The following is a 26043-nucleotide window of genomic DNA, read 5'->3' on the forward strand; positions in this document are numbered from 1 at the left end:
TGGGTCATCCCAGTGCACCAGCCCCAAGCTTCTGTATCCTGTATCGAACCTGGACTGGCGATTCATTTGTTATATGATATTATACATGTTTTAATGCCATTCTCCCAAATCATCCCCCCCCCCCCCCCACAGAGTCCAAAATACTGTTCTATACATCTGTGTCTCTTTTGCTGTCTTGCATACAGGGTTGTCGTTACCATCTTTCTAAATTCCATATATATGCGTTAGTATACTGTATTGGTGTTTTTCTTTCTGGCTTACTTAACTCTGCATAATTAAAATTAAAAGCTTCTGCACAACAAAAGAAACTATAAGCAAGGTGAAAAGACAGCCTTCAGAATGGGAGAAAATAACAGCAAATGAAGCAACTAACAAACAACTAATCTCAAAAATATACAAGCAACTCCTACAGCTCAATTCCAGAAAAATAAACGACCCAATCAAAAAACAGGCCAAAGAACTAAATAGACATTTCTCCAAAGAAGACATACAGATGGCTAACAAATACATGAAAAGATGCTCAATACCACTCATTATCAGAGAAATGCAAATCAAAGCCACAATGAGGTACCATTTCACGCCAGTCAGAATGGCTGCGATCCAAAAGTCTACAAGCAATAAATGCTGGAGAGGGTGTGGAGAAAAGGGAACCCTCTTACACTGTTGGTGGGAATGCAAACTAGTACAGCCACTATGGAGAACAGTGTGGAGATTCCTTAAAAAACTGGAAATAGAACTGCCATATGACCCAGCAATCCCACTGCTGGGCATACACACCGAGGAAACCAGAATTGAAAGAGACACGTGTACCCCAATGTTCATCACAGCACTGTTTATAATAGCCAGGACATGGAAGCAACCTAGATGTCCATCATCAGATGAATGGATAAGAAAGCAGTGGTACATATACACAATGGAGTATTACTCAACCATTAAAAAGAATACATTTGAATCAGTTCTAATGAGGTGGATGAAACTGGAGCCTATTACACAGAGTGAAGACTCATATTTATTAAAATAAATAATTTTTCATTTTACAGTCATACTAGGTATTATATTTTAAGACTACTTAAAAGTGAAAATGATAAAATATAGTACTGTAAAATAAAATGTAATATATTTGAAACCTTAAAAAATAGCCAAATAACCACCATTTTGCTTTTTTACACCTATATTTCCTGAAACACTGTATAATAGCCACAAGAAAAGTGAAAAGATGTAAAACTTATAATTTATATGAAACAAGGAGAACAATGGTTAAATAAATATGTTCAAGTAAGTAAATAAAATTTTTTTTTTGGCCACACCGCAATGCATGTGGGATCTTAATTCCTATACCAGAGATTGAACCTGCACTCCCTGTAATGGAAGTGCAGAGTCTTAATCACTGGATTTTGACCAATAAAAGTTTTAAATTAACATACCTAATTGAGATTGAAAAGTTGTATTAAGTTTCTTCTGTGCCAGTTCAGCTTTCAATGTGCGTAAATCTGAAATTGCTTGTTTTCTCATCTATAAAAAAGAATTGTCTTTCAAAAATGAACTTCCATCTTTTCTAAAATTATATAATTGTCATATAAATAAGGGTTTTTGAAATAGCTTTCATGTCTTCTCTCATTTGCCTTCAGGCCCTTTGCTTGCACTGGATTACTATGGTAAATGTATCATTCATAAGTCCCTTTGAGTAAGCATGCTTATCTACTGCTAGTTATGCTACCAAATAATTTCACTTATTAGTATATAAGCATGATAAAAAATAAATGGTTCTAAAAAACTAGAGTGAGAAAGAATTTTATCTTTCATTTATTTCAGTATCTTCTCAATGTGTAAAGAAAATGGTAAAAGCAAAAAACCTCTGACTCCTAAAGAAATTACAAAAAAACTTAATTTCCTGACCTTAGAAACCGAGCAAGTACTTAAGAAATATAATAGTGTGGTAAGCACTCTTTTAAGTGCATTAACCCCTTAGATTCTTCCAGAAATTTAATTGAAGCAGATACTGTTATTCCTCCTCATTTTACAGCTAAGAAAACTGAAATGCCTAGAAGTTAAGTAAATTGCTAAGGTATAAAACCAGAAAGTGGCACAGCCAGAATTCAAACTTAGACCATCTGCTACCAGAACTTGCCATTCTGAGTATTGTCTGTGGACCAGCAGCATCAGCATCACCTGGGAGTCTGTTAGTGCTGAAGATTTTCAGGCTTCCCCCAGAGATCTATTGAATCAGATCCTGCTAGTTTTAACAGGATCTCCAGGTGATACAACATTGAACTTTAAGAAGCAGATTGTGTTATATTATTTGAATATGATTGCAACAGTCAAAATAGGTTTTCTGCTCCTTAGATCTGTATCTTATGTGTAGATACATAAATTCTTATAATGTATCTTATAATGTCTTCTATGTGACAGTTAGGTCCTATGGTTAATGTAGGATTTTTTTCACCTGCAGCCTGTAAGCTGAAAACATGGTTCTCTTTTTTACATGTCTTTCCTGTTTTTTCACTATAATTCTAATTTGGGTTCAAACCATTTATATGTAATATTTATAAGGCTAAAATATGCAAAAAATGGTAAGAACTAATGTGTATGCTTTCCAGAAGAAAAGGGCATGAGGAAGTTGTAATTGAAGGCCTTGGTGGGTCTTCTACCCATTCAACTATCCTTAAGTGGACAAGTTTTACGCTTGATTTCTCTCCTTTTTCTGAATACACAGGAGTTTTCATTCACTGAATGTACTATTTTTTTTTTTTAGTGTATACTGTATAAAAATGTCAAATAACTCGTTTTTTTTTTGTTATTTAAAATTGTCCTTTACCTTTTTCCTTTCCTGTAGTTTTAAGCTTCTCAGTGCTGAGCCAGAGTTTAGTCTGGAGAATGCTGCTAGTGAAAAGAATCTAGAACAGTGCTGTCCAATAGAGTAGCCACTTGCCACATGTAACTATTTAACCTGAAAGTAACTAAAATTAAATCTAAAATTCAATTCCTCAGTCACACAACAATCTATATATCAAGTGTTCAACATCCTTATGTGGCTAGTGGCTACCTTATCAGACAGTGCAGGTCTTAAACATTTCCACCACCACAGAAAGTTGTATTGGACAGTGCTAATTCTTGACAGGGGTCATTATTCTCTGTCATAAAGCTATTTCTGATAAAGAGAGCACTCGTATAACATTGTATATATATGTGTGTGTATATATATATATATATATATATATATATATACACGAAAACAACCAGAGTAAATGAGAGAATTACCCGAGAGGAGAAAATATTAAAATTAAATGGGAGCTCAGAGAGTTCAGTGGTTTGTCCGACTTAGGTATGAATGATGCTAATGTATGAAAATTACTTCTTTAAAAATATTTTATGGAAACTCTGTACTGATTCATGGGTTTCCCTGATGGCTCAAGAGGTAAAGAATCTGCCTGCAATGTCTCCTGGTTCTGACAGGAGACATGGGTCTGATCCCTGGGTCATGAAGATCTGCTGGAGAAGGAAATGGCAACCCACTCCAGTATCCTTGCTTGGAAAATCCCATGGACAGAGGAGCATGGCGAGCTACAGTCCATGGGATCACAAAGAGTCGGACAGGACTGAGCATATGATGAATGGATGGGATACTGATTCACAAGGTTCTTTTACTTTATTTCTTAGTGAAATTTTACTAAGTTTTGCTTTGGCCTTGTTAGGAATCTTTTCACAGGATTTCATTATTATTCTTGTACTTTTTTCACTCATGCTTTTTTGTTAACAATTTTAAGACAGTCCTTACTGCCTTTACACTATTAACAAGCAAAGTTAAAACACCAAAGTAGTTTATTTCAAGATAAATGTTATAATCTTATTAGGGGAAATTCAAAGTACCTTAATTTCTATTATGAGTTTCATTTTGTCAGTATCCAGTTTTCTCTTAAGTTGATCAATAGCATGTTGTACTTCAGTGATCTGGATGATAAGGTAATTCTGTATGGGACATATAAAGATGTCTTTGTTTAGTATAACATCTGCCTTTTAAATTTTTAATTCTTTGTCAATATGAACAACAAAAAGATCAAATATCAAAAGAGCATATCATGAAAATAACCTATTCCATAAAATAAGCTTGTTGCTTTGCAGTAAATTATTGAGTTGTTTAAATTATTGAGTTGTTAATTTCTTATGCTTTAGGGACCACTTTCCTTTATGTTCTACTACCATTTTAATGTATTATAAAAATAAATAGGTATTTGTAAAATTTACCATTAAATTAGCACCATAGAATCCAACAACTATTACTATAAGATTAATATACTAGGTTTAAGATACTTAGCATGACTTCAGAAATTGGCATAATGGTTTATCAGTGGAATCATAATAGAATCACATTAAAATATTTAATAATGAAATATTGTATTTTATAAGAAAATCTGTTAATATGAAAAAACCTATTTTAGTTAAGTAAAGATTACTTAAGTAACCTTTTGGTTACTTTTGTTCAGAAAAGTTTGTGAGTTGCTATTGTTCATTGTTCAGTTGTTAGTTGTGTCTGATTCTTTACGACCCCATGGGCTGTAGCATGCCAGGCTTCCCTGTCCTTCACCATCTCCTGGAGCTTGCTCAAACTCATGTCCGTTAAGTCGGTGATGCCATTCAACCATCTAGTCCTTGTCGTCCCCTTCTCCTGCTGTCAATCTTTCCCAGCATAGGGTCTTTTCCAATGAGTTGGTTCTTCCCATCAGGTGGCCATAGCATTGGAGCTTCAGCTTCATCATCGGTCCTACCAATGAATATTCAGGATTGATTTCCTTTAGGATGGACTGGTTTGATCTCCTTTCAGTCCAAGGGACTCTCAAGAATCTTCACCAACATGACAGTTCAGAAACATCAATTCTTCAGCACTCAGCCTTCTCCATGGTCCAACTCTCACATCCATACATGACTACTGGAAAAACCATGAGATGGTTTAGTCACTAAGTCATGTCCAAATCTTGCAACCCCATGGAATGTCGCCTGCCAGGCTCCTCTGTCCATGGGATTCTCCAGGCAAGAATACTGGAGTGAGTTGCCATTTCCTTCCCCAGGGGATCTTCCTGACACAGGAATCAAACCCAGGTCTCCTGGGTTGCAGGTAGATTCTTTGCCAACTGAGCTACGAGAGGAAAACCGTATCTCTGATTATACAGACCTTTGTTGGCAAAGTAATGCCTCTGCTTTTAAATATGCTCTATACGTTTGTCATAGCTTTTCTTCCAAGGAGTACGTGTTTTTTAATTTCATGGCTGCAGTCACAGTCTGCAGTGATTTTGGAGCCCAAGAAAATAAAGGCTGTCACTGTTTCCATTGTTTCCCCATCTATTTGCCATGAAGTGATGGGACTAGATGCCATGAACTTAGTTTTCTGAATGTTGAGTTTTAAGCCAGCGTTTTCACTCTCCTTTTTCACCTTTATCAAAAGGCTTTTTAGTTCCTCTTTGCTTTCTGCCATAAGGGAGGTATCATCTGCATATCTGAGGTTATTGATATTTCTCCCAGCAATCTTGATTCCAGCTTGTGCTTCATCCAGCCCGGCATTTTGCATGTCATCTGCATATAAGTTAAATAAGCGGGGTGACCATATACAGCCTTGACGTACCCCTTTCCCAATTTGGAACCAGTGCTTTGGTTCTAACTTGCTTCTTGACCTGCATACAGGTTTCTCAGGAGGCAGGTAAGGTGGTCTGGTATTCCCTTCTCTTTAAGAAATTTCCACTTTGTTGTGATCCACAGTCAAAGGCTTTGCCATAGTCAATAAAGCAGAAGTAGATGTTTTTCTGGAACTTTCTTGCCTTTTCTCTGATCCAGTGGGTGTTGGCAATTTGATCTCTGGTTCCTCTGCCTTTTCTAAATCCAGCTTGAACTGGATTTTCAAACTGGATTTTCTGGAAATTCTCAGTTCACATACTGTTGAAGCCTAGCTTGGAGAATTTTGACCATTACTTTGCTAGTGTGTGAGATGAGTGCAATTGTACAGTAGTTTGAGCATTCTTTGGCATTGCCTTTTTTTGGGATTGGAATGAAAACTGACCTTTTCCAGTCCTGTGGTCACTGCTGAGTTTTCCAAATTTGCTGGCATATTGAGTGCAGCACTTTTACAGCATCATCTTTTAGGATTTGAAATAGCTCAGCTGGAATTCCATCACCTCCTCCACTAGCTTTGTTTGTAGTGATGCTTCTTAAGGCCCACTTGACTTCTCACTCCAGGATGTCTGGCTCTAGGTGAATGATCACACCATCGTGATTATCTTGGTCATTAAGATCTTTTTTGTATAGTTCTTCTGTGTATTCTTGCCACCTCTTCTTAATATATTCTGCTTCTGTTGGGTCCATACTATTTCTGTCCTTTAATGTACCCATCTTTGCATGAATTGTTCCCTTGGTATCTCTAATTTTCTTGAAGAGATCCCTAGTCTTTCCCATTCTATTGTTTTCCTCTTGTTTCTTTGCACTGATCACTGAGGAAGGCTTTCTTATCTCTCTTTGCTATTCTTTGTGAGGTGTAACTGTCTGGAAAGAAAGAATTTAAGCTGCTTTCATGAAAAGGACATTATCATATATTCAACTTGAGAAAACAGTAAGATAAAAAGTTTCAGTGATGCTTAAAAAAAGTATCAGCTAATATGGAGAAAACTTTATTTAAAACTATTTGGATTTTATATTAAAATGACCTAAAATGGTAAACTTTTACTCATAGAAACAGAGTAGATTGGTGGTTGGTGGAAGCAGGAGGTGCGGGTTGGGAGAAATGGGTAACAGTGGTCAAAAGTTACAAACTTGTAGATATAAGATCTACAAGTTCTAGGGATGTAATATACAGCACAGGGGCTTTCCTGGAGGCTCAGACAGTAGAGAATCTGCCTGAAATGCAGGAGACCTGGGTTCGATCCCTGGGTGGGAAGACCCCCAGGAGAAGGGAATGGCCATCCACTCCAGTATGCTTGCCTAGAGAATCCCCACGGACAGAGGAGCCTGGCAGGTTACAGTCCATAGGATTGCAAAGAGTCAGGCATGACTGAAGTGACTTAGAGGGCACACTCAACAGAATGTGAACATATTTAATAGTACCTTAGAGTCTGTGATGTTTGCAAGATTCTTTGGTCTCATCTTGATCTCCCTGGCTTTAAGTTGCATGAGCAATTTTTTATAGTGAAGTTCCACATCTTCTCGAAGTTTTGTTAAAACTTCCTCCAATGATGCTGTAACTTTCTTTGTTTCAAAGCACTTTTTTTTCCAACCACCACAGGCTTAAAAAAAAAAAAAAAAAACCAACAACAACAAAAAAACGCAAATGCTATAGTTTGATTAAACTTTTCAATCTGGAAAGGACCCTGGAGTTAATTCAAATCATTCCTCTCTCATATGCTGAGGAAATTAGAGTTAAGAGAAAAATGTTTATTGAATTAAAAGGCCTACATATATAGTAAAATACTCTTAAATCCAGGGACCAAAATCAAGTTCTTCATGCTTGTACTTTTTTAGAAAATCTTTCTTCAAAATATTACCTATAACAAAATATGTATACTTTTATTTTGATTACTTTTATCCATAATCTGATTTGAATTCAGTATTTATATAATTAAAAATATAAAACAAAAAGGCAAAATATATATTTTCAGATTTTCCTTATTTTTCAGCCCGAAAATGACTTGTTTTGTGAAATCAGTTGATTCTAATTCATCATTTATCAAAATTATTCCCAATATATCCCCAAACTGCTGTAGGGCAGAATTTCTTTCTTTTTTTTTTTTTGCTATTCTTTTTTTAATTTTTTTTAAAATTTTATTTTATTTTTAAACTTTACAAAATTGTATTAGTTTTGCCAAATATCAAAATGAATCCACCACAGGTATACATGTGTTCCCCATCCTGAACCCTCCTCCCTCCTCCCTCCCCATACCATCCCTCTGGGTCGTCCCAGTGGGTCGTCCCAAGCATCCAGTATCGTGCATCGAACCTGGACTGGCAACCCGTTTCATACATGATATTATACATGTTTCAATGCCATTCTACCAAATCTTCCCACTCTCTCCCTCTCCCACAGAGTCCATAAGACTGTTCTATACATCAGTGTCTCTTTTGCTGTCTCATACGCAGGGTTATTGTTACCATCTTTCTAAACTCCATATATATGCGTTAGTATACTGTATTGGTGTTTTTCTTTCTGGCTTACTTCACTCTGTATAATAGGCTCCAGTTTCATCCACCTCATTAGAACTGATTCAAATGTATTCTTTTTAATGGCTGAGTAATACTCCATTGTGTATATGTACCACTGCTTTCTTATCCATTCATCTGATGATGGACATCTAGGTTGCTTCCATGTCCTGGCTATTATAAACAGTGCTGCGATGTACACTGGGGTACACGTGTCTCTTTCCCTTCTGGTTTCCTCAGTGTGTATGCCCAGCAGTGGGATTGCTGGATCATAAGGCAGTTCTATTTCCAGTTTTTTAAGGAATCTCCACACTGTTCTCCATAGTGGCTGTACTAGTTTGCATTCCCACCAACAGTGTAAGAAGGTTCCCTTTTCTCCACACCCTCTCCAGCATTTATTACTTGTAGACTTTTGGATCGCAGCCATTCTGACTGGTGTGAAATGGTACCTCATAGTGGTTTTGATTTGCATTTCTCTGATAATGAGTGATGTTGAGCATCTTTTCATGTGTTTGTTAGCCATCTGTATGTCTTCTTTGAAGAAACGTCTATTTAGATCTTTGGCCCATTTTTTGATTGGGTCATTTATTTTTCTGGAGTTGAGCTGTAGGAGTTGCTTGTATATTTTTGAGATTAGTTGTTTGTCAGTTGCTTCATTTGCTATTATTCTCTCCCATTCTGAAGGCTGTCTTTTCACCTTGCTAATAGTTTCCTTTGATGTGCAGAAGCTTTTAAGGTTAATTAGGTCCCATTTGTTTATTTTTGCTTTTATTTCCAATATTCTGGGAGGTGGGTCATAGAGGATCCTGCTGTGATGTATGTCAGAAAGTTTTTTGCCTATGTAGGGCAGAATTTCTTAAACATGACTTCTGGTTGAGAAAATTAGAAATTAAACTCTGTCAGTTTAAAGAATCGCTTTGACACTAATGAGATTCAAAATATAAACTTAATTGGAACACAAACTGCATGCTAGTATACCAGAATATGTTTATATTTCCTTTTTTAAGATTATCATGAAAACACCTTAAAATTCTATATTATAAGGTGATTTAATTAAAAATAAAAAACTACATGGAACTTTAACTCAAGATTTTAACAATTTATCTCAGCCCTATATCTAACCCGACAGCAAGTTCTACTGGTACCACTCCCAAAATCCTTTGTGCATCTCCCACATTCTCCCCTCTTCAGTGCTGCATTCCTAGGCAATCCGCTATCATCTTTTGAAAGATGTATTATCTTTCTAATGGCCTCTCTGCTTCCATTCTTGCCCCTCTACAGGCTATTCCATCTTTCTAAAACATGTTTGCTGCTGCTGCTGCTGCTGCTAAGTCGCTTCAGTCGTGTCCGACTCTGTGCGACCCCATAGACGGCAGCCCAGCAGGCTTTTCTGTCCCTGGGATTCTCCAGGCAAGAACACTGGAGTGGGTTGCCATTTCCTTCTCCAATGCATGAAAGTGAAAAGTGAAAGTAAAGTCGCTCAGTCATGCCCGACTCTTAGCGACCCCATGGACTGCAGCTTTCCAGGCTCCTCCTTCCGTGGGATTTTCCAGGCAAGAGCACTGGAGTAGGTTGCCATTGCCTTCTCTGAAAACATCTTTAAAATACTTTAAATCACCTAAATCCAAAGGCTAAAAGTCCTCTGATGTCTTCCCATATTACTTGTAACAAAATCCAACTTCTGGAACTGGCCTATCTGTTCCTTGCTGACCTTTTGATTTTCTCCCTCTACATTCTTTCTTACTGATCACACTTCAGCCACACTGGTCTTGGTTCAGGTCCTTAATTCTGAAAGCTTATTTCTATCTCTATATCTTGACTTTTAGTGTTCCTCCTGTTTGGACTCTTTTCCCCCTATCTTTTTACATGCTTGTTGTTGTTTAGCTGCCAAGTCATGTCCAACTCTTTTTGCCATCCCATGAACCGTAGGCCACCATGCTCCTCTGTCCATGGGATTTCCCGGGCAAGAATACTGGAGGGGGTTGGGTTACCATTTTCTTCTCCAGGAGATCTTCCCAACCCAAGAATCGAACCTGTGTCTCCTGCATTGGCAGGTGGATTCTTTACCACTGAGCCATCAGGGAAGCTCCTTCACATGTTTATCATTTTATTAATCAAACCTTAATGATATTTCCTCAAAGAAGCCTTCCTTGAAAAGTCTAGCTAAACCATCTCTCCTGCTCCACCACTCTTTACTTTACTCTTTAGCTCTCATCAGTAGCTGATGAGACCACCAGCTATTTGTTTATTGTCTGTATCCTCCAATTAGAGGCAACCCCTTGAGGGCAGGGTCATGTTTGTCTTGTTTACTGCTGTAACCTCAGTATTTAAAACAATGCTGAGAACTGAGGTGCATAGTAGGTTCAATCAAATATTCGATGGCTGATAGATACATTTTATCTTGAAACATTCCTGTTGAAATAGAAAGTAAGTGATAATTCTCATTTTATAAATAGAGTGAGGCCCAAAGAGGAGAAATAACTTGTGTAAGTAAATGATTATTCTGGTATCAGGTCCTGGTCCTATGATTTCTAATTCATTGCTCAAATCTGTCTGATAAAATTGCTCTTTTTTCACTATAACATGGCCAAATCATTGCCACCTCTTCTGGGGTAACACTTTAATATTATGAGGTAAAACATTCAGAAGTACCTCCTGACATTGTCTGTAACCTTCAGTCAGATCTAGTACTAGAGCAATAATTTTGCTGTAAACTGAGAGATTCAAGGGATTAGATCTGATACACAAAGCACCTGAAGAACTATCACTGTACAGGAGGCAGTGATTAAAACCATTCCCAAGAAAAAGAAAGGCAAAATGGTTGTCTGAGGAGGTCTTAGAAATAGCTAAGAAGAGAAGGGATAGGCAAAGGAGAAAAGGAACGATATATCCATCTGAATGCAGAGTTCCAAAGAATAGCAAGGAGAGATAAGAAAGCCTTCCCAAGTTGATCAATGCAAAGAAAGAGAAGAAAACAATAGAATGGGAAAGACTAGAGATCTCTTCAAGAAAATTAGAGACACCAAGGGAACATTTCATGCAAAGATGGGCACAATAAGGGACAGAGACAATATGGACCTAATGGAAGCAGAAGATATTAAGAAGAGGTGGCAAGAATACACAGAAGAACTATACAAAAAAGATCTTAATGACCCAGATAACCATGATGGTGTGATCACTCACTGAGAGCCATATCCCAAATTCCTGTTGGCTACTTATTTTACATATGGTAATATAAGTTTCCATGTTACTCTTTCCATACATCTCACCCTCTTCTCCCCTCTCCGCATGTCCATAAGTCTATTCTCTATGTCTGTTTCTCCATTGCTGCCCTGTAAATAAATTCTTCAGAACCTTTTTTGTAGATTCCATATGTGTGCATTAGAATATAATATTTATCTTTCTCTTTCTAACACATTTCACTCTGTATAATAGGTGCTAGGTTCATCTACCTCGTCAGAACTGACTCAAATGTGTTCCTTTTTATGGCCGAGTAATATTCCATTGTGTATATTACCACAACTTCTTTATCCATTCATCTGTTGATGGGCATCAAGGTTGCTTCAGTGTTCTAGCTATTGTAAATAGTGCTGCAGTGAACAATGGGATACATGTGTCTTTTTCAACCCGCATTTCCTCAGGGCATATGCCTAGGAGTGGGATTGCTAGGTCATATGGTGGTTTTATTCCTAGTTTTTAAAGGAATCTACATACCATCTTCCACAGTGGCTGTATCGATCTATATTCCCACCAACAGTGCAAGAGCATTAAAAATTCAATTATTTTTAAAAGCTGACATTTATTAATTTTAACAGTCATGTATTAAATAAGTGTTTATTAAGTGCCTACTGAGCTTAGTCACTGTTCTAGGGGCTGGGGAGATAGTAATAAGCCAACATAATCTTGTCCCTGCCCTCAAAGTGTTTATGGTCCAGTGGAGGTATGATGATCAAGTTAAGCAGTAGTGATACATCCTGATAACTGCTATGATAAAGGAATTACAGATTCTATGCATGGGAGTACAGATGAAAAACACCTAAATCAAATGGAAGAGATCAAGAAAGGCTTCCAGGAAAAGTGGTAGATGTACTGGAATCTGAGCTTCCCTGGTGGCTCAGTCAGTAAAGAATTTGCCATTTGATCCTTGGGTCAGGAAGATCCCCTGGAGAAGGAAATGGCAATCCACTCCAGTATTCTTGCTGGAACAATCCCATGGACAGCGGAGACTGCCAGGCTACAGTTTATGAGATCACAAGAGTCAGACATGACTTAGCGGCTAAACCACCACCCACCATACTAGAATCTGAAGTGTGCCTCCTCTTGGCTCCATGCCTTCAGTCTTTTCCCTCTGCCATCTAAATCTTATCTTCTCCTTCTACTCCTTTCTTCAGAGTTCCTGGTTATTTCCTACTAATCATTCAATCTCAGCTTAGATATCACTCTTGAAGCCTTCTTTGAGTCCCTTAGTCTCCCCTAGATGCTCAATTTTTTTGGTATGTGTGTCTGTTTGCTTTGCTAAATTGAATGAATGGGTGAATGAATGAGAGAAGTGAGGTAAGAAAAATAGTTTCCTTGCAATAATTAGAAACAGATTTGTTAGAACTTATAGAAATGAAAAAAATGAGAAAGGGTGGAGGAAGCATAGGATAATGATTTGAGAGATGTTAAATAATTCAAGAGGCTTACATTTTGGGTTGTATTCGAAGATAGAAAGGGTAAAAGGTATATATGGAATTAACTGCCTTTCAGTTCAGTTCAGTCACTCAGTCATGTCCGAATGTTTGCCACCCCATGGACTGCAGCATGCCAAGCTTCCCTGTCCATCACTGACTCCTGGAGCTTGTTCAAACTCATGTCCATCGAATCAGTGATGCCATCCAACTATCTCATCCTCTGTTGTCCCCTTCTCCTCTTGCCTTCAATCTTTCCCAGCATCAGGATCTTTTCCAATGAGTCAGTTCTTCCCATCAGGTGGCCAAAGTATTGGAGCTTCAGCTTTAGCATCAATCCTTCCAATGAATGTTCAGGATTGACTTCCTTTAGCATTGACTGGTTTGATCTCCTTGCAGTCCAAGGGACTCTCAAGAATCTTCTCCAACACCATAGTTCAAAAACATCGATTCTTCGGTGCTCAGCTTTCTTTACAGTCCAACTCTCACATCCATACATGACTACTGAAAAAACCATAGCTTTGGCTAGATGGACTTTTGTTGACAAAGTAATGTCTCTGCTTTTTAATATGCTGTCTAGGTTGGACATAGGTTTTCTTTCAAGGAGCAAATGTCTTTTAATTTCATGGTCACAGTCATCATCTGCAGTGATTTTGGAGCCCCCCAAAATAGTCTGTCACTGTTTCCAATGTTTCCCCATCTATTTGCCATGAAGTGATGGGACTGGATGCCATGATCTTAGTTTTCCAAATGTTGAGTTTTAAGCCAGTTTTTTCACTCTCCTCTTTCACTTTCATCAAGAGGCTATTTATCCCTCTTTGCTTTCTGCCATAAGGGTGGTATCATCTGCATATATAATATTATTGATATTTCTCCCTGTAATCTTGATTCCAGCTTGTGCTTCATCCAGCCTGGCATTTTGCATGATATACTCTGCGTGTAAGTTAAATTAGCAGGGTGTCAATATACAGCCTTGACTTACTCTTTTCCCAATCTGGAACCAGTCCATTGTCCCATGTACAGTTCTAACTGTTGCTTCTTGACCTGCACACAGATTTCTCAGGAGGCAGGTCAGGTGATATTCCCATCTCTTTAAGAATTTTCCACAGTTTGTTGTGATCCACACAGTCAAAGGCTTTGCCACAGTCAATGAAGCAGAAGTACATGTTTTTCTGGAACTCTCTTGCCTTTTCTATGATCTAATGGATGTTGGCAATTTGATCTCTGGTTTCTCTGCCTTTTCTAAATCCAGCTTGAACATCTGGAAGTTCTTGGTTCACATACTGTTGAAGTTTAGCTTGGAGAATTTTCAGCATTACTTTGCTAGTGTGTGAGATGCGTGCAAATGTAAGGTAGTTTGAGCATTCTTTGGCATTTCCTTTCTTAGGGATTGGAATGAAAACTGACCTTTTCCAGTCCTGTGGCCACTGCTGAGTTTTCCAAATGTGCTGGCATATTGAATGCAGCACTTTCACAGCCTCATCTTTTAGGATTTGAAATAGCTCAGCTGGAATTCCATCACCTCCTCCACTAGCTTTGTTTGGAGTGATACTTTTTAAGGTCCACTTGACTTTGGACTCCTGGATGGGCTCAGGAAACTCAAGTAGGGGCTCTCAACCTATGGGGCAGGGAGATGGGAGGGAGGTTCAAAAGGGAGGTGATATATGTACACCTATGGCTGATTCATGTTGAGATCTGACAGAAAACAATGAAGTTCGGTAAAGCAGTTATCCTTCAATAAAAAAATAAATTAAAATAAAAAATAATTGAATTTTAATAAAAAGCATGTTGCATTTAGTGTATAAAATAGTCAAACAATGATTTCATCTTTCCTATAGTGAATCTATATCAATAGTGTACTATTTAGACTATAACAGTATAACAGTAAATATCATTTTGTGATTTATTTTGTAAAATAAATCACAGGCACAGAATTTACAGGGATAAATTCTGTAAACCTTGAGTTTCCTTTATAGTGATAAAAGATGTAATAAATTTTACCATGATAGCGCTTTAATTTGCCTTGTTCCAATAGCCTTTCAGCTTTTTTCATTAGTTCTTTTCTAATTCTTTCCAGATATCTTCTTTCTTCCTCTGTTTGTTTCATTTGTTCAATAATCTTGTCCCCTAATAGATTATAAGCCATACTCATAAATACCTAAAAGCTAAAAGATGGGTCAAGTCCTAAAATATAGAATATAAAACTAAAAAATGCTTAAAACAGCAAGTATAAATTTTACCCCAAACTCTGTTTTTCTACCTGTAGTACAGTGATTTGCCACTGTGGAAAACACTAAGGAGTCATTTCAGTATTTATAGGAGATTTATATATATGTAAACAATACAGTATGTTTCTTTTGCATTTATATATATATGTATAGAAACTAGGTAGGCTTCCCTGGTGGCTCAGAGGGTAAAGCGTCTGCCTACAATGCAGGAGACCTGGATTCGATCTCCGGGTCGGGAAGATCCCCTGGAGAAGGAAACGCAACCCACTCCAGTACTCTTGCCTGAAAAATCCCATGGACGGAGAAGCCTGGTAGGCTACAGTCCATGGGGTTGCAAAGAGTCGGACACGACTGAGCAACTTCACATAGAAACTAGGTAAAGCTGTGTAGTTATATCCCTTGATTTAATTCTTTAAGTAAATTTATCTTGGGTCCAAAGTTATTGTACTTAAATCTTACATAGAAAAATGTATATTTTAGACTATATTTTTTTAAATGTAGAAATAATACTAGTGACACACATATGCAGTAATCAACATAACAATCATATACTTTAAAATAATTTAACTTTTTGTGGTAAAATATACATAATTTACCATTTTAATCATATTCAAATGTACAGTTTAATGGCACTGTTTGCATTCATAATATTTTGCAAGCATCACCACTCCTTCATCTCCAAAACTTTATCTTTCCAAACTAAAACTGTACACATTAAACAATTAACTCCTCATTAACATTATTTAACTTTACCTCATAGAATCATCTGTACTTATAGTATCATCATACTTACTCTCAGTCTGTGATAAAGGTATATCAGTTATTCCTGGAGAAAGAGCAGGTTGACAAGGAAGTGAAGGAAAATCAATAAGATCTGGTAGGGGGATGTACTCTGTTTTACCTAGCTGTAAGCAAACATGAAAATCAGTAAGATCTGGTAGGGCGACACATTATTTTTCACCCATTTGTAAGCATCTGATAATGCCAACAGTAATGCAGTTTTTTACTTATAAGGTGATGAACTCCAAAATCTATCTTTGTAGCTATAGACCCTCTCTACTGCTCTATTTTCTCCATTCCTCTATTACTTGGATGTTATATCACAGGTGCTTCAAACTAAAAATTTACAAAGAAGAAAAATAAAAGAATCCATATTCCTTTCTAAGCATGATTTCCTTCCAAGATTTCTGATTTCAATTATTTGTTATGACAACTTTTAAATGTTTCTCGGATGGCTATTGAATTTTTTTTTCTTGAGCCAATTTTGATCACTTATATTTGCTTAGAAAATTGGACATCCTAGCACATTTTCAAATTTTAGCATACATTATATTCTCATATATTTTATCACCTCTGTATTTGTGTTACATTGCCTTCATCTCACCTAATTTTTGTGTCTCTACCCTTTTTTGATAAACTATCTCAAGCCTTACTGATGTTGATGTTTCTGCCACTACCACTTTATAGATCTTGAACTCTTTTCAATTCTACTAGGCTGTTTACTTCTGTAACTTATTAGTTTCTACTTTTATCTTCATTAAGAAACCCTTATCCCTACTTTGTTTTATTATTTTTTCTAGTTTATTGCATTTTATTTTGTTAACTTATAAGGATAGATTCCCACAGGATAATGGCAACCACCTAAATTAGAATCTCTCCACACATGCTCTCAACTACTATAAAAAGAAAGCAAATATAATCACCCATAACTTATGTCTGCAGTGTAAGTAGGACACAGAATCCTCTAATTTACATATACTTTAATTTACATGTAAGTGGAGAAATAAACACTCTGGGCCAGCTGTGTGTGCTTAGGAGCTCACATCTAAGCAGAGTCAGATGGGGACTATGCATTAGAGAGATAATACACAGATAACACAGTGAACATTAACCACAATTCAGTCTTAAAGGAAAGGGTCCTACATGTGGTGGAGAAATATTGAGAGATAGGGTATGAACTGGTAAATCAGAGCTCTTTCTATGAGGAATCTAAAAGAAAGGGGCTTTTAAAATGTAGAGGACCAGAGGTGGTAATTATGGGAAAACATAGTTACTAGGTGAGAGGAAAATGCTTCAGAAGCAAGAGATGTTCTGTTAAGCAAGGTAGTAAGAGAAAGAAAGGTGGTCAAGTTAGTTAAGAGCTCTGCTGAATTAAATCAGTAAGAAAGTATACAAAGAAAAAAGACCATTTCCCCCAAATGAAACAACTGCATTTTATTATAACAACAGAAGAGGGCACTCCTAATCTACAAGCTAAACTAAACCACCAGAACACTACTCCCTGTTCCTCTGTAAGAACACCTACTACAGATTCAGAAAAATCCAACACAAGTAAGCAAAGACAACATCTACAAAATAATGTAACATTCATGCTAAGTTACTTTTTGAAAACCCTCAAAATTGAGAAATAAAACAAAACAAAACCAGCAGCCAAGAGGCAGAAAAAATTAACAATATCCCAACATAGATTGTATTAAATGAATTCAAAGCATTTTAGGTATTAATGAACACCATAAATCACAAATTTAGACATTCAGAATAAAAATGGAAAAACAAAAACCCAGGAAGATGTAAAATGGAAATTGACCAAATTGAAGCAAGAAATTAAAGAAAAAAACAAACTGTCTCAGAAATGAATAACAGATATCCGAACAGGAACAGATACGACCAAAAAAAAAAAATAGAGTAAGCATAATAGAGAACAGAAATAAAAGGAGCAAAGATAATTAAACATAAAGAAATGGTAAACTTGACCTAGAAGAAATAAAAAGAAGTTAATCAATAATGAATAATGCAATAACTGAGATCAAAAACACTCTGGAGGGAAACAACAGTATAATAACTGAGGCAGAAGATAGGATGAGTGAGGTGGAAGATAGAATGGTGGAAATCGATGAAGCAGAGAGGAAAAAAGAAAAAAGAATTAAAATAAATGCTGACAACCTCAGAGACCTCTGGGACAATGCCAAATGCCCCAACATTCGAATCATAGGAGTCCCAGAAGAAGAAGACAAAAAGAAAGGCCATGAGAAAATACCTGAGGAGATAATAGCTGAAAAATTCCCTAAAATGGGGAAGGAAATAGCCACCCAAGTCTAAGAAACCCAGAGAGTCCCAAACAGGATAAACCCAAGATGAAACACCCAAGACACATATTAATCAAATTAACGAAGCTCAAACACAAAGAACAGATATTAAAAGCAGCAAGGGAAAAACAACAAATAACACATAAGGGGATTCCCATAAGGATAACAGCTGATCTTTCAATAGAAACTCTTCAGGCCAGAAAGGACTGGCAGGACATACTTAAAGTGATGAAAGAGAAAAACCTACAATCCAGATTACTGTACCCAGCAAGGATCTCATTCAAATATGAAGGAGAAATCAAAAGCTTTACAGACAAGCAAAAGCTGAGAGAATTCAGCACCACCAAACCAGCTCTTCAACAAATGCTAAAGGATCTTCTCAAGACAGGAAACACAGAAAAGGTGTATAAACTCGAACCTAAAACAACAAAGTAAATGGCACAGGATCATACTTATCAATAATTACCTTAAATGTAAATGGGTTGAAAGCCCCAACCAAAAGACAAAGACTGGCTAAATGGATACAAAAACAAGACCCCTATATATGCTGTCTACAAGAGACCCACCTCAAAACAAGGGACACATACAGACTGAAAGTGAAGGGCTGGTAAAAAGATGTTTCATGCAAATGCAGACCAAAAGAAAGCAGGAGTAGCAATACTCATATCAGATAAAATAGACTTTGACATAAAGACCATGAAAAGAGACAAAGAAGGATACTACATAATGACCAAAGGGTCAAGCCTTTGATCTAGAAGATATAACAATTATAAATATATATGCATCCAACATAGGAGCACCACAATATGTAAGGCAAATGCTAACAAGCATGAAAGGGGAAATGAACAGTAACACAGTAATAGTGGGAGACTTTAATGCCCCACTCACACCTATGGATAGATCAGCTAAACAGAAAATTAGCAAGGAAACACAAACTTTAAATAATACAATGGACCAGTTAGACCTAATTGACATCTATAGGACATTTCACCCCAAAACAATGAATTTCAACTTTTTCTCAAGTGCACATGGAACCTTCTCCAGGATAGATCACATCCAGGGCCATAAATCTAGCCTTGGTAAATTCAAAAAAAATGAAATAATTTCAAGCATCTTTTCTGATCACAGTCTGGTAAGATTAGATGTCAACTACAGGGGGGAAAAAACTATTAAAAGTACAAACATATGGAGGCTAAACAACACACTTCTGAATAACCAACAAATCACAAAAGAAATAAAAATATGCATAGAAATGAATGAAAATGAAAACACAACAACCCCAAACCTACAGGACTCAGTAAAGCAGTGCTGAGGGGAAGGTTCATAGCAATACAAGCTTATCTCAAGAAACAAGATAAAAGTCAATTAAATAACCTAATTCTACACCTAAAGCAACTAGAAAAGGAAGAAATGAAGAGCCCCAGGGTTAGTAGGAAAGAAATAATAAAAAATAGGGCTGAAATAAATGAAAAAGAAACAAAGGAGACCATAGCAAAAATCAACAAAGCTAAAAGTTGGCTCTTTGAGAAGATAAATAAAATAGACAAACCATTAGCCAGACTTATCAAGAAAGAAAGGGAGAAGAATCAAATCAGCAAAATTAGAAATGAAAATGGAGAAATCACAACAGACAACACAGAAATACAAAGGATCATAAGAGACTACTATCAGCAACTATATGATAATAAAATGGACAACTTGGAAGAAATGGACAAATTCTTAGAAAAGTATAACTTTCCAAAACTGAATCAGGAAGAAATAGAAAATCTTAACAGACTCATCACAAGCATGGAAATCGAAACGGTTATCAGAAATCTTCCAGCAAACAAAAGCCAAGGACCAGACGGCTTCACAGCTGAATTCTACCAAAAATTTAAAGAAGAGCTAACACCTATCCAGTACTCTTGCCTGGAAAATCCCATGGACGGAGGAGCCTGGTAGGCTGCAGTCCATTGGGTTGCTAAGAGTTGGACAAGACTGAATGACTTCACTTTCACTCTTCACTTTTATGCATTGGAGAAGGAAATGGCAACCCACTCCAGTGTTCTTGCCTGGAGAATCCCAGGGACAGGGGAGCCTGGTGGGCTGCCGTCTATGGGTCGCACAGAGTTGGACACGATTGAAGCGACTTAGCAGCAGCAACACGTATCCTACTCAAACTCTTCCAGAAAATTGCAGAGGAAGGTAAACTTCCAAACTCATTCTATGAGGCCACCATCACCCTAATACCAAAACCAGACAAAGATGCCCCCTCCCCCCAAAAAAAGAAAACTACAGGCCAATATCACCGATGAACATAGATGCAAAAATCCTAACAAAACTCTAGCAAAAAGGATGCAACAACATATTAAAAAGATCATACACCATGACCAAGTGGGCTTTATCCCAGGGATGCAAGGATTCTTTGATATCTGCAAATCAATCAATGTGATACACATTAACAAATTGAAAGATAAAAACCATATGATTATCTCAATAAATGCAAAGAAAGCCTTTGACAAAATTCAACACCCATTTATGATAAAAATCCTCCAGAAAGCAGAAATAGAAGGAACATACCTCAACATAATAAAAGCCATGTATGATAAACCCACAGCAAACATTATCCTCAATGGTGAAAAATTGAAAACATTTCCCCTAAAGTCAGGAACAAAACAAGGGTGTCCATTCTCACCACTACTATTCAACATAGTTTTGGAAGTTTTGGCCACAGCAATCAGAGAAGAAAAAGAATAAAAGGAATCCAGATTGGAAAAGAAGAAGTAAAACTCTCACTGTTGGCAGATGACATGATCCTCTACATAGAAAACCCTAAAGACTCCACCAGAACATTACTAGAGGTAATCAATGAATATAGTAAAATTGCAGGATATAAAATTAACACACAGAAATCCCTTGCATTCCTATACACTAATAATGAGAAAACAGAAAGAGAAATTAAGGAAACAATTCCATTCACCATTGCAGTGAAAAGAATAAAATACTTAGGAATAAATCCACCTAAAGAAACAAAAGACCTATATATAGGAAACTATAAAACACTGATGAAAGAAATCAAAGATAACACAAATAGATGGAGAAATAAACCATGTTCATGGATTGGAAGAATCAATATAGTGAAAATGAGTATACTACCCAAAGCAATCTATAGATTTAATGCAATCCCTATCAAGCTACCAACAGTATTTTTCAGAGAACTAGAACAAATAATTTTCACAATTTGTATGGAAATACAAAAAACCTCGAATAGCCAAAGCAATCTTGAGAAAGAAGAATGGAACTGGAGGAATCAACCTGCCTGGCTTCAGATGATACTACAAAGCTACAGTCATCAGGACAGTATGGTACTGGCAAAAAGACAGAAATATAGATCAATGGAACAAAATAAAAAGCCCAGAGATAAATCCATGCACCTATGGACACTTTATCTTTGACAAAGGAGGCAAGAATATACAATGGATTAAAGACAATCTCTTTAACAAGTGGTGCTGGGAAAACTGGTCAACCGCCTGTAAAAGAATGAACTAGAACACTTTCTAAAACCATACACAAAAATAAATTCAAAATGGATTAAAGGTCCACACGTAAGACCAGAAACTATAAAACTCCTAGAGGAAAATATAGGCAAAACACTCTCTGACATAAATCACAGCAGGATCCTCTATGACCCAGCTCCCAAAATAATGGAAATAAAAGCAAAAATAAACAATGGGACCTAATTAAACTTAAAACCATTTGCACAATGAAGGAAACTATAAGCAAGGTGAAAAGACAGCCTTCAGAATGGGAGAAAATAATAGCAAACAAAACAACTGACAAAGAATTAATCTCAAAAATATACAAGCAGCTCCTGCAGCTCAATTCCAGAAAAATAAATGACCCAATCAAAAAATGGGTCAAAGAACTAAACAGACATTTTTCCAAGGAAGACATACAGATGGCTAACAAATACATGAAAAGATGCTCAACATCACTTATTATCAGAGAAATGCAAATCAAAACCACAATGAGGTACCATCTCACACCAGTGAGAATGGCTGCTATTAAAAAGTCTACAAACAATAAATGCTGGAGAGGGTGTGGAGAAAAAGGAACCCTCTTACATTGTTGGTGGGAATGCAAACTAGTATGGCCACTATAGAGAACAGTGTGGAGATTCTTTAAAAAACTGGAAATAGAACTGCCATACTACTCAGCAATCCCACTGCTGGGCATACACACTGAAGAAACCAGAATGGAAAGAGCCATGTGTACCCCAATGTTCACCGCAGCACTGTTTACAATAGCTAGGACATGGAAGCAATCTAGATGTCCAATGGCAGACGAATGGATAAGAAAGCCATGGTACATATACACAATGGAATATTACTCAGCCATTAAAAAGAATGCATGTGAATCAGTTCTAATGAGGTGGATGAAACTGGAGCCTATTATACAGAGTGAAGTAAGTCAGAAAGAAAAACACCAATACAGTACACTAACACATATATATATGGAATTTAGAAAGATGGTAACGACCCTATATGTGAGATAGCAAAAGAGACACAGATGTAAAGAACAGTCTTTGGACTCTGTGGGAGAAGGTGAGGGTGGGATGATTTGAGAGGGTAGCGTTGATACATGTATATTATATATGAAGCAGATCGCCGGTTCAGGTTTGATACATGAGACAGGGTGCTCAGGGCTGGTGCACTGGGATGACCCTGGGAGATGGGGTGGGGAGGGAGGTGGGAGGGGAGTTCTGGATGGGAAAACATGTGTGCCCATGGCTGATTTATGTCGATGTTTGGCAAAAAACACTACAATATTGTAAAGTAACTAGCCTCCAATTAAAATAAATACATTAATTTTAAAAATTAAAAAAAAAAAAAGAAATGGTAAACTTGATCAGAGAGAAAGTAATAGAAATAGAAGGTAAAGAAGAACTAATAAAGACAAACTGGGGTCCCTGAAAAAAAAACATTGAATGGATCTGCTATTTATATTGTTTTCTAGAACTATAATTTGTTGAAATAAAAGAAGGCTTGATCTTCATACTGAAAGGGCCCACTAGTGAAAGTTGCTCAGTCATGTCCGGCTTTTTGCGACCCCACGGACTGGATTCCCCAGTCCATGGAATTCTCCAGACCAGAATACTGGAGTGGGTAGCTGTTCCCTTCTTCAGAGGATCTTCCCAACCCAGGGATTTAACCCAGGTCTCCCACATTGCAGTTGAATTCTTTACCAGCTGAGCCACCGGGGAAGCCCTAAAAGGAGCCTCTGCTGCTGCTGCTGCTAAGTCACTTCAGTCATGTCCGACTCTGTGTGACCCCATAGATGGCAGCCCACCAGGCTCCCCCATCCCTGGGATTGTCCAGGCAGGAATACTGGAGTGGGTTGCCATTTCCTTCTCCAAAGCATGAAAGTGAAAAGTGAAAGTGAAGTCGCTCAGTCATGTCCGACTCCTAGCGACCCCATGGACTGTAGCCTACCAGGCTCCTCCATCCATGGGGTTTGCCAGGCAAGAGTACTGGAGTGGGGTGCCATTGCCTTCTCCAATGGAACCACTAGGTACTCATAAAAACCAGACCTAGAACTCTCAACTGAAGTACAGCCTGATAAAACTACTACATATTAAAAGAATACTCTGGCCTTCCAGAAGAAAATACCCAAACCAATTTACAAGGAAAATGAAATCAATTTGGCATCACACTTCTTAATAGTAACAAATAAAATAAGACATCAATAGGGGAACATTTAAATAAATTCAAGGAAAAATTGCATAAGGCGAGGATGTTACAGACAATCAAGCTATCCATCAAGTATCAAGGCTCAAAGCAAGGATGAGCAAACTTCTTCTGTAAAAGGCCTCGGAATAAATAATTTAGGTTTTGCAGGCCACAAATGGTATCTGTCATAATTCTTCTTTTTCTAACTTAAAAAAAAATTTTTTTAGGTCCCATTTGCTTCACTAAACTGGTTTTGAGCCTTGTTTGTCTATTCCTGCTCTAGACAGATTTAAATATGGAAGAAGTAAAGGAATATTGTATGTAGGAGCTTTTTTTTTTTTAAATAAGTGGAGCTTAACCCAGCCAGGAAATGATTGAAAAATCTTGTGCAAAAGAACTGGCAGTAAGTGTTGAACGTATTTAATTATAGATCTGAGACTAAAACAAGGGTGAGGAGAAGACAAGAAGCACAGCCCATAAATGTTCTGTTCTTTGACAAAGTAGAAATGATACAACTAAAAGTATATGAGGGAAGAAAAGAGAGAGGGATGACTTTTTAATCACCTTGAATGTAAGGTAGGAGTCAGAGGATAATTTTAGAGGTAACGAATCAAAAATTTCAAATTTTTGAAGAAGCATAAATTTTAAAAAAGGAAAAAGGAGGGTGAGGAATACTAACAAAAACTTGTATTAGTATAAAGGTAAACACTAGAATAAGATTCAACCTTCCTACATTCGAGGAAGGGGGAAAGTGCAAATAAGCCACATAGTAATTATAGCAAAGTAAAATGACAAATTTGAGGTCAAATATATCAATCCCATCGTAACATAGAAGGAGATAACTCATCTACTAAATGAAAATGCCTTTCAGACTGTTTACAAAATGAAACCCAAGTTTATGATGCCTATAAAGAGGTACCTAAAACAATGCAATCCAGAAAAGTTGGGGGAAAAAGTAGAGGAGGAAGATGGGGTATACCAAATAGATGTAAACAAGAAGAAGTAAGAAGTTAGTATCTTGATTTGCAATAAGAGAAAAATACTTCAACTACTTGAAAAGGTAGTTCTTCAAAAAAGTTATTAAAATGGAGCCCATAAACTATATAAACAGGATCAAACCAACTGTATGGGTAACCTGGGAAATTAAAATTCAGGCCATAGTGAAATAGCATTCAGTACCCACCAGGTGGAAAAATTTCATTTTTAAGTGTGAAGATAGCATGTTTTAGTAATATCTAGCAACAACAAAATAATTATTTGCTGCAGATGGCATGCCTTTACTCCAAAACTCAAAGGCTCGGAGCTGTGATTCTTCTACTAGGACTTGTCTCAGACTCCATTCAGCATTCCAACCTATTACATATCAAGTATCAATGGACTAGATGAATGTTAGCACACAACTGGCCACACTGTTTGCTGTGTCTCTTGGATTACTTTGTGAGTTGTTTCTGCCCAAAGTTGGTAGTCTTTTAGATTACTTGATTTAAAAAAAAAAAAAAAGGAAATATTGGAGCCACACATTTGAATGCAATAAATCTCCAAATTTGAAAGAGGTCGAATGACTCTATATTGAGTGACTCATTTTCAATGGTAGCTGGGGCAAGGTTCAAATACCTGGTTTTTTACTTTAAAGGGCATATCTCAGCATATCTCCCAGACCATAAAACCCCCAGAAATTTCACTGAATTGGCAGGCTCCTGAATTTTCTTGAGGTTTGTCTCCCCCGTCTCTAATGTATAAGGTAGAAGACTTAGGCATTTTAATCTGCAGTTTCATTTCAATTTCAGTATAAATATGGTACAATATCACATTTAAGAAAAATTTAGAAATCATACCGGATTATCCTCTCTTCTAATGATATTAGCTCTATCATCTTCATTTTTCCAAAGAAACTGACTTAAAAGGGAATGATAAAATTGAAAGTCATATTAAAAATGATTCCATGAATATTAGCTTTTCATGTTTTTAATTGTTTAACATTCCATAAACACAAATATAACATTAAAAAATTTTAAAGTCATCTCAAAACTATTATTTTATCTTTCAAACTCATTAATGATTAACATAAACTACATTTAGCATGAGTTATAAGATAATATTTCATTATGTTGTTGTTCAGTCGCTATGTCTGATTCCTTGTGACCCCATGGACTGCAGTGCACCAGGTTTCCCTGTCCTC

The 26043-nt window shown here is 36.9% G+C and overlaps 1 protein-coding gene across 1 annotated transcript in view; it reads right to left on the reverse strand.

Moving 5' to 3' along the window:
- Positions 1-1424: 1424 nt before the first annotated feature.
- Positions 1425-26043, reverse strand: part of SPATA1 (spermatogenesis associated 1) — a gene marked incomplete at its 5' end in the record, with an annotated part of 59911 nt that continues 35292 nt past the window's right edge. Inside the window, 7 exon segments of the mRNA XM_027538247.1 lie at positions 1425-1452; positions 1454-1512; positions 3868-3966; positions 7084-7262; positions 14844-14969; positions 15864-15975; positions 25700-25760. Of these exon segments, the coding sequence (XP_027394048.1) occupies positions 1425-1452; positions 1454-1512; positions 3868-3966; positions 7084-7262; positions 14844-14969; positions 15864-15975; positions 25700-25760 (664 nt within the window).

Source organism: Bos indicus x Bos taurus, chromosome 3 (genome assembly GCF_003369695.1).
Source record: "Bos indicus x Bos taurus breed Angus x Brahman F1 hybrid chromosome 3, Bos_hybrid_MaternalHap_v2.0, whole genome shotgun sequence".
NCBI classification, from domain to species: domain Eukaryota; kingdom Metazoa; phylum Chordata; class Mammalia; order Artiodactyla; family Bovidae; genus Bos; species Bos indicus x Bos taurus.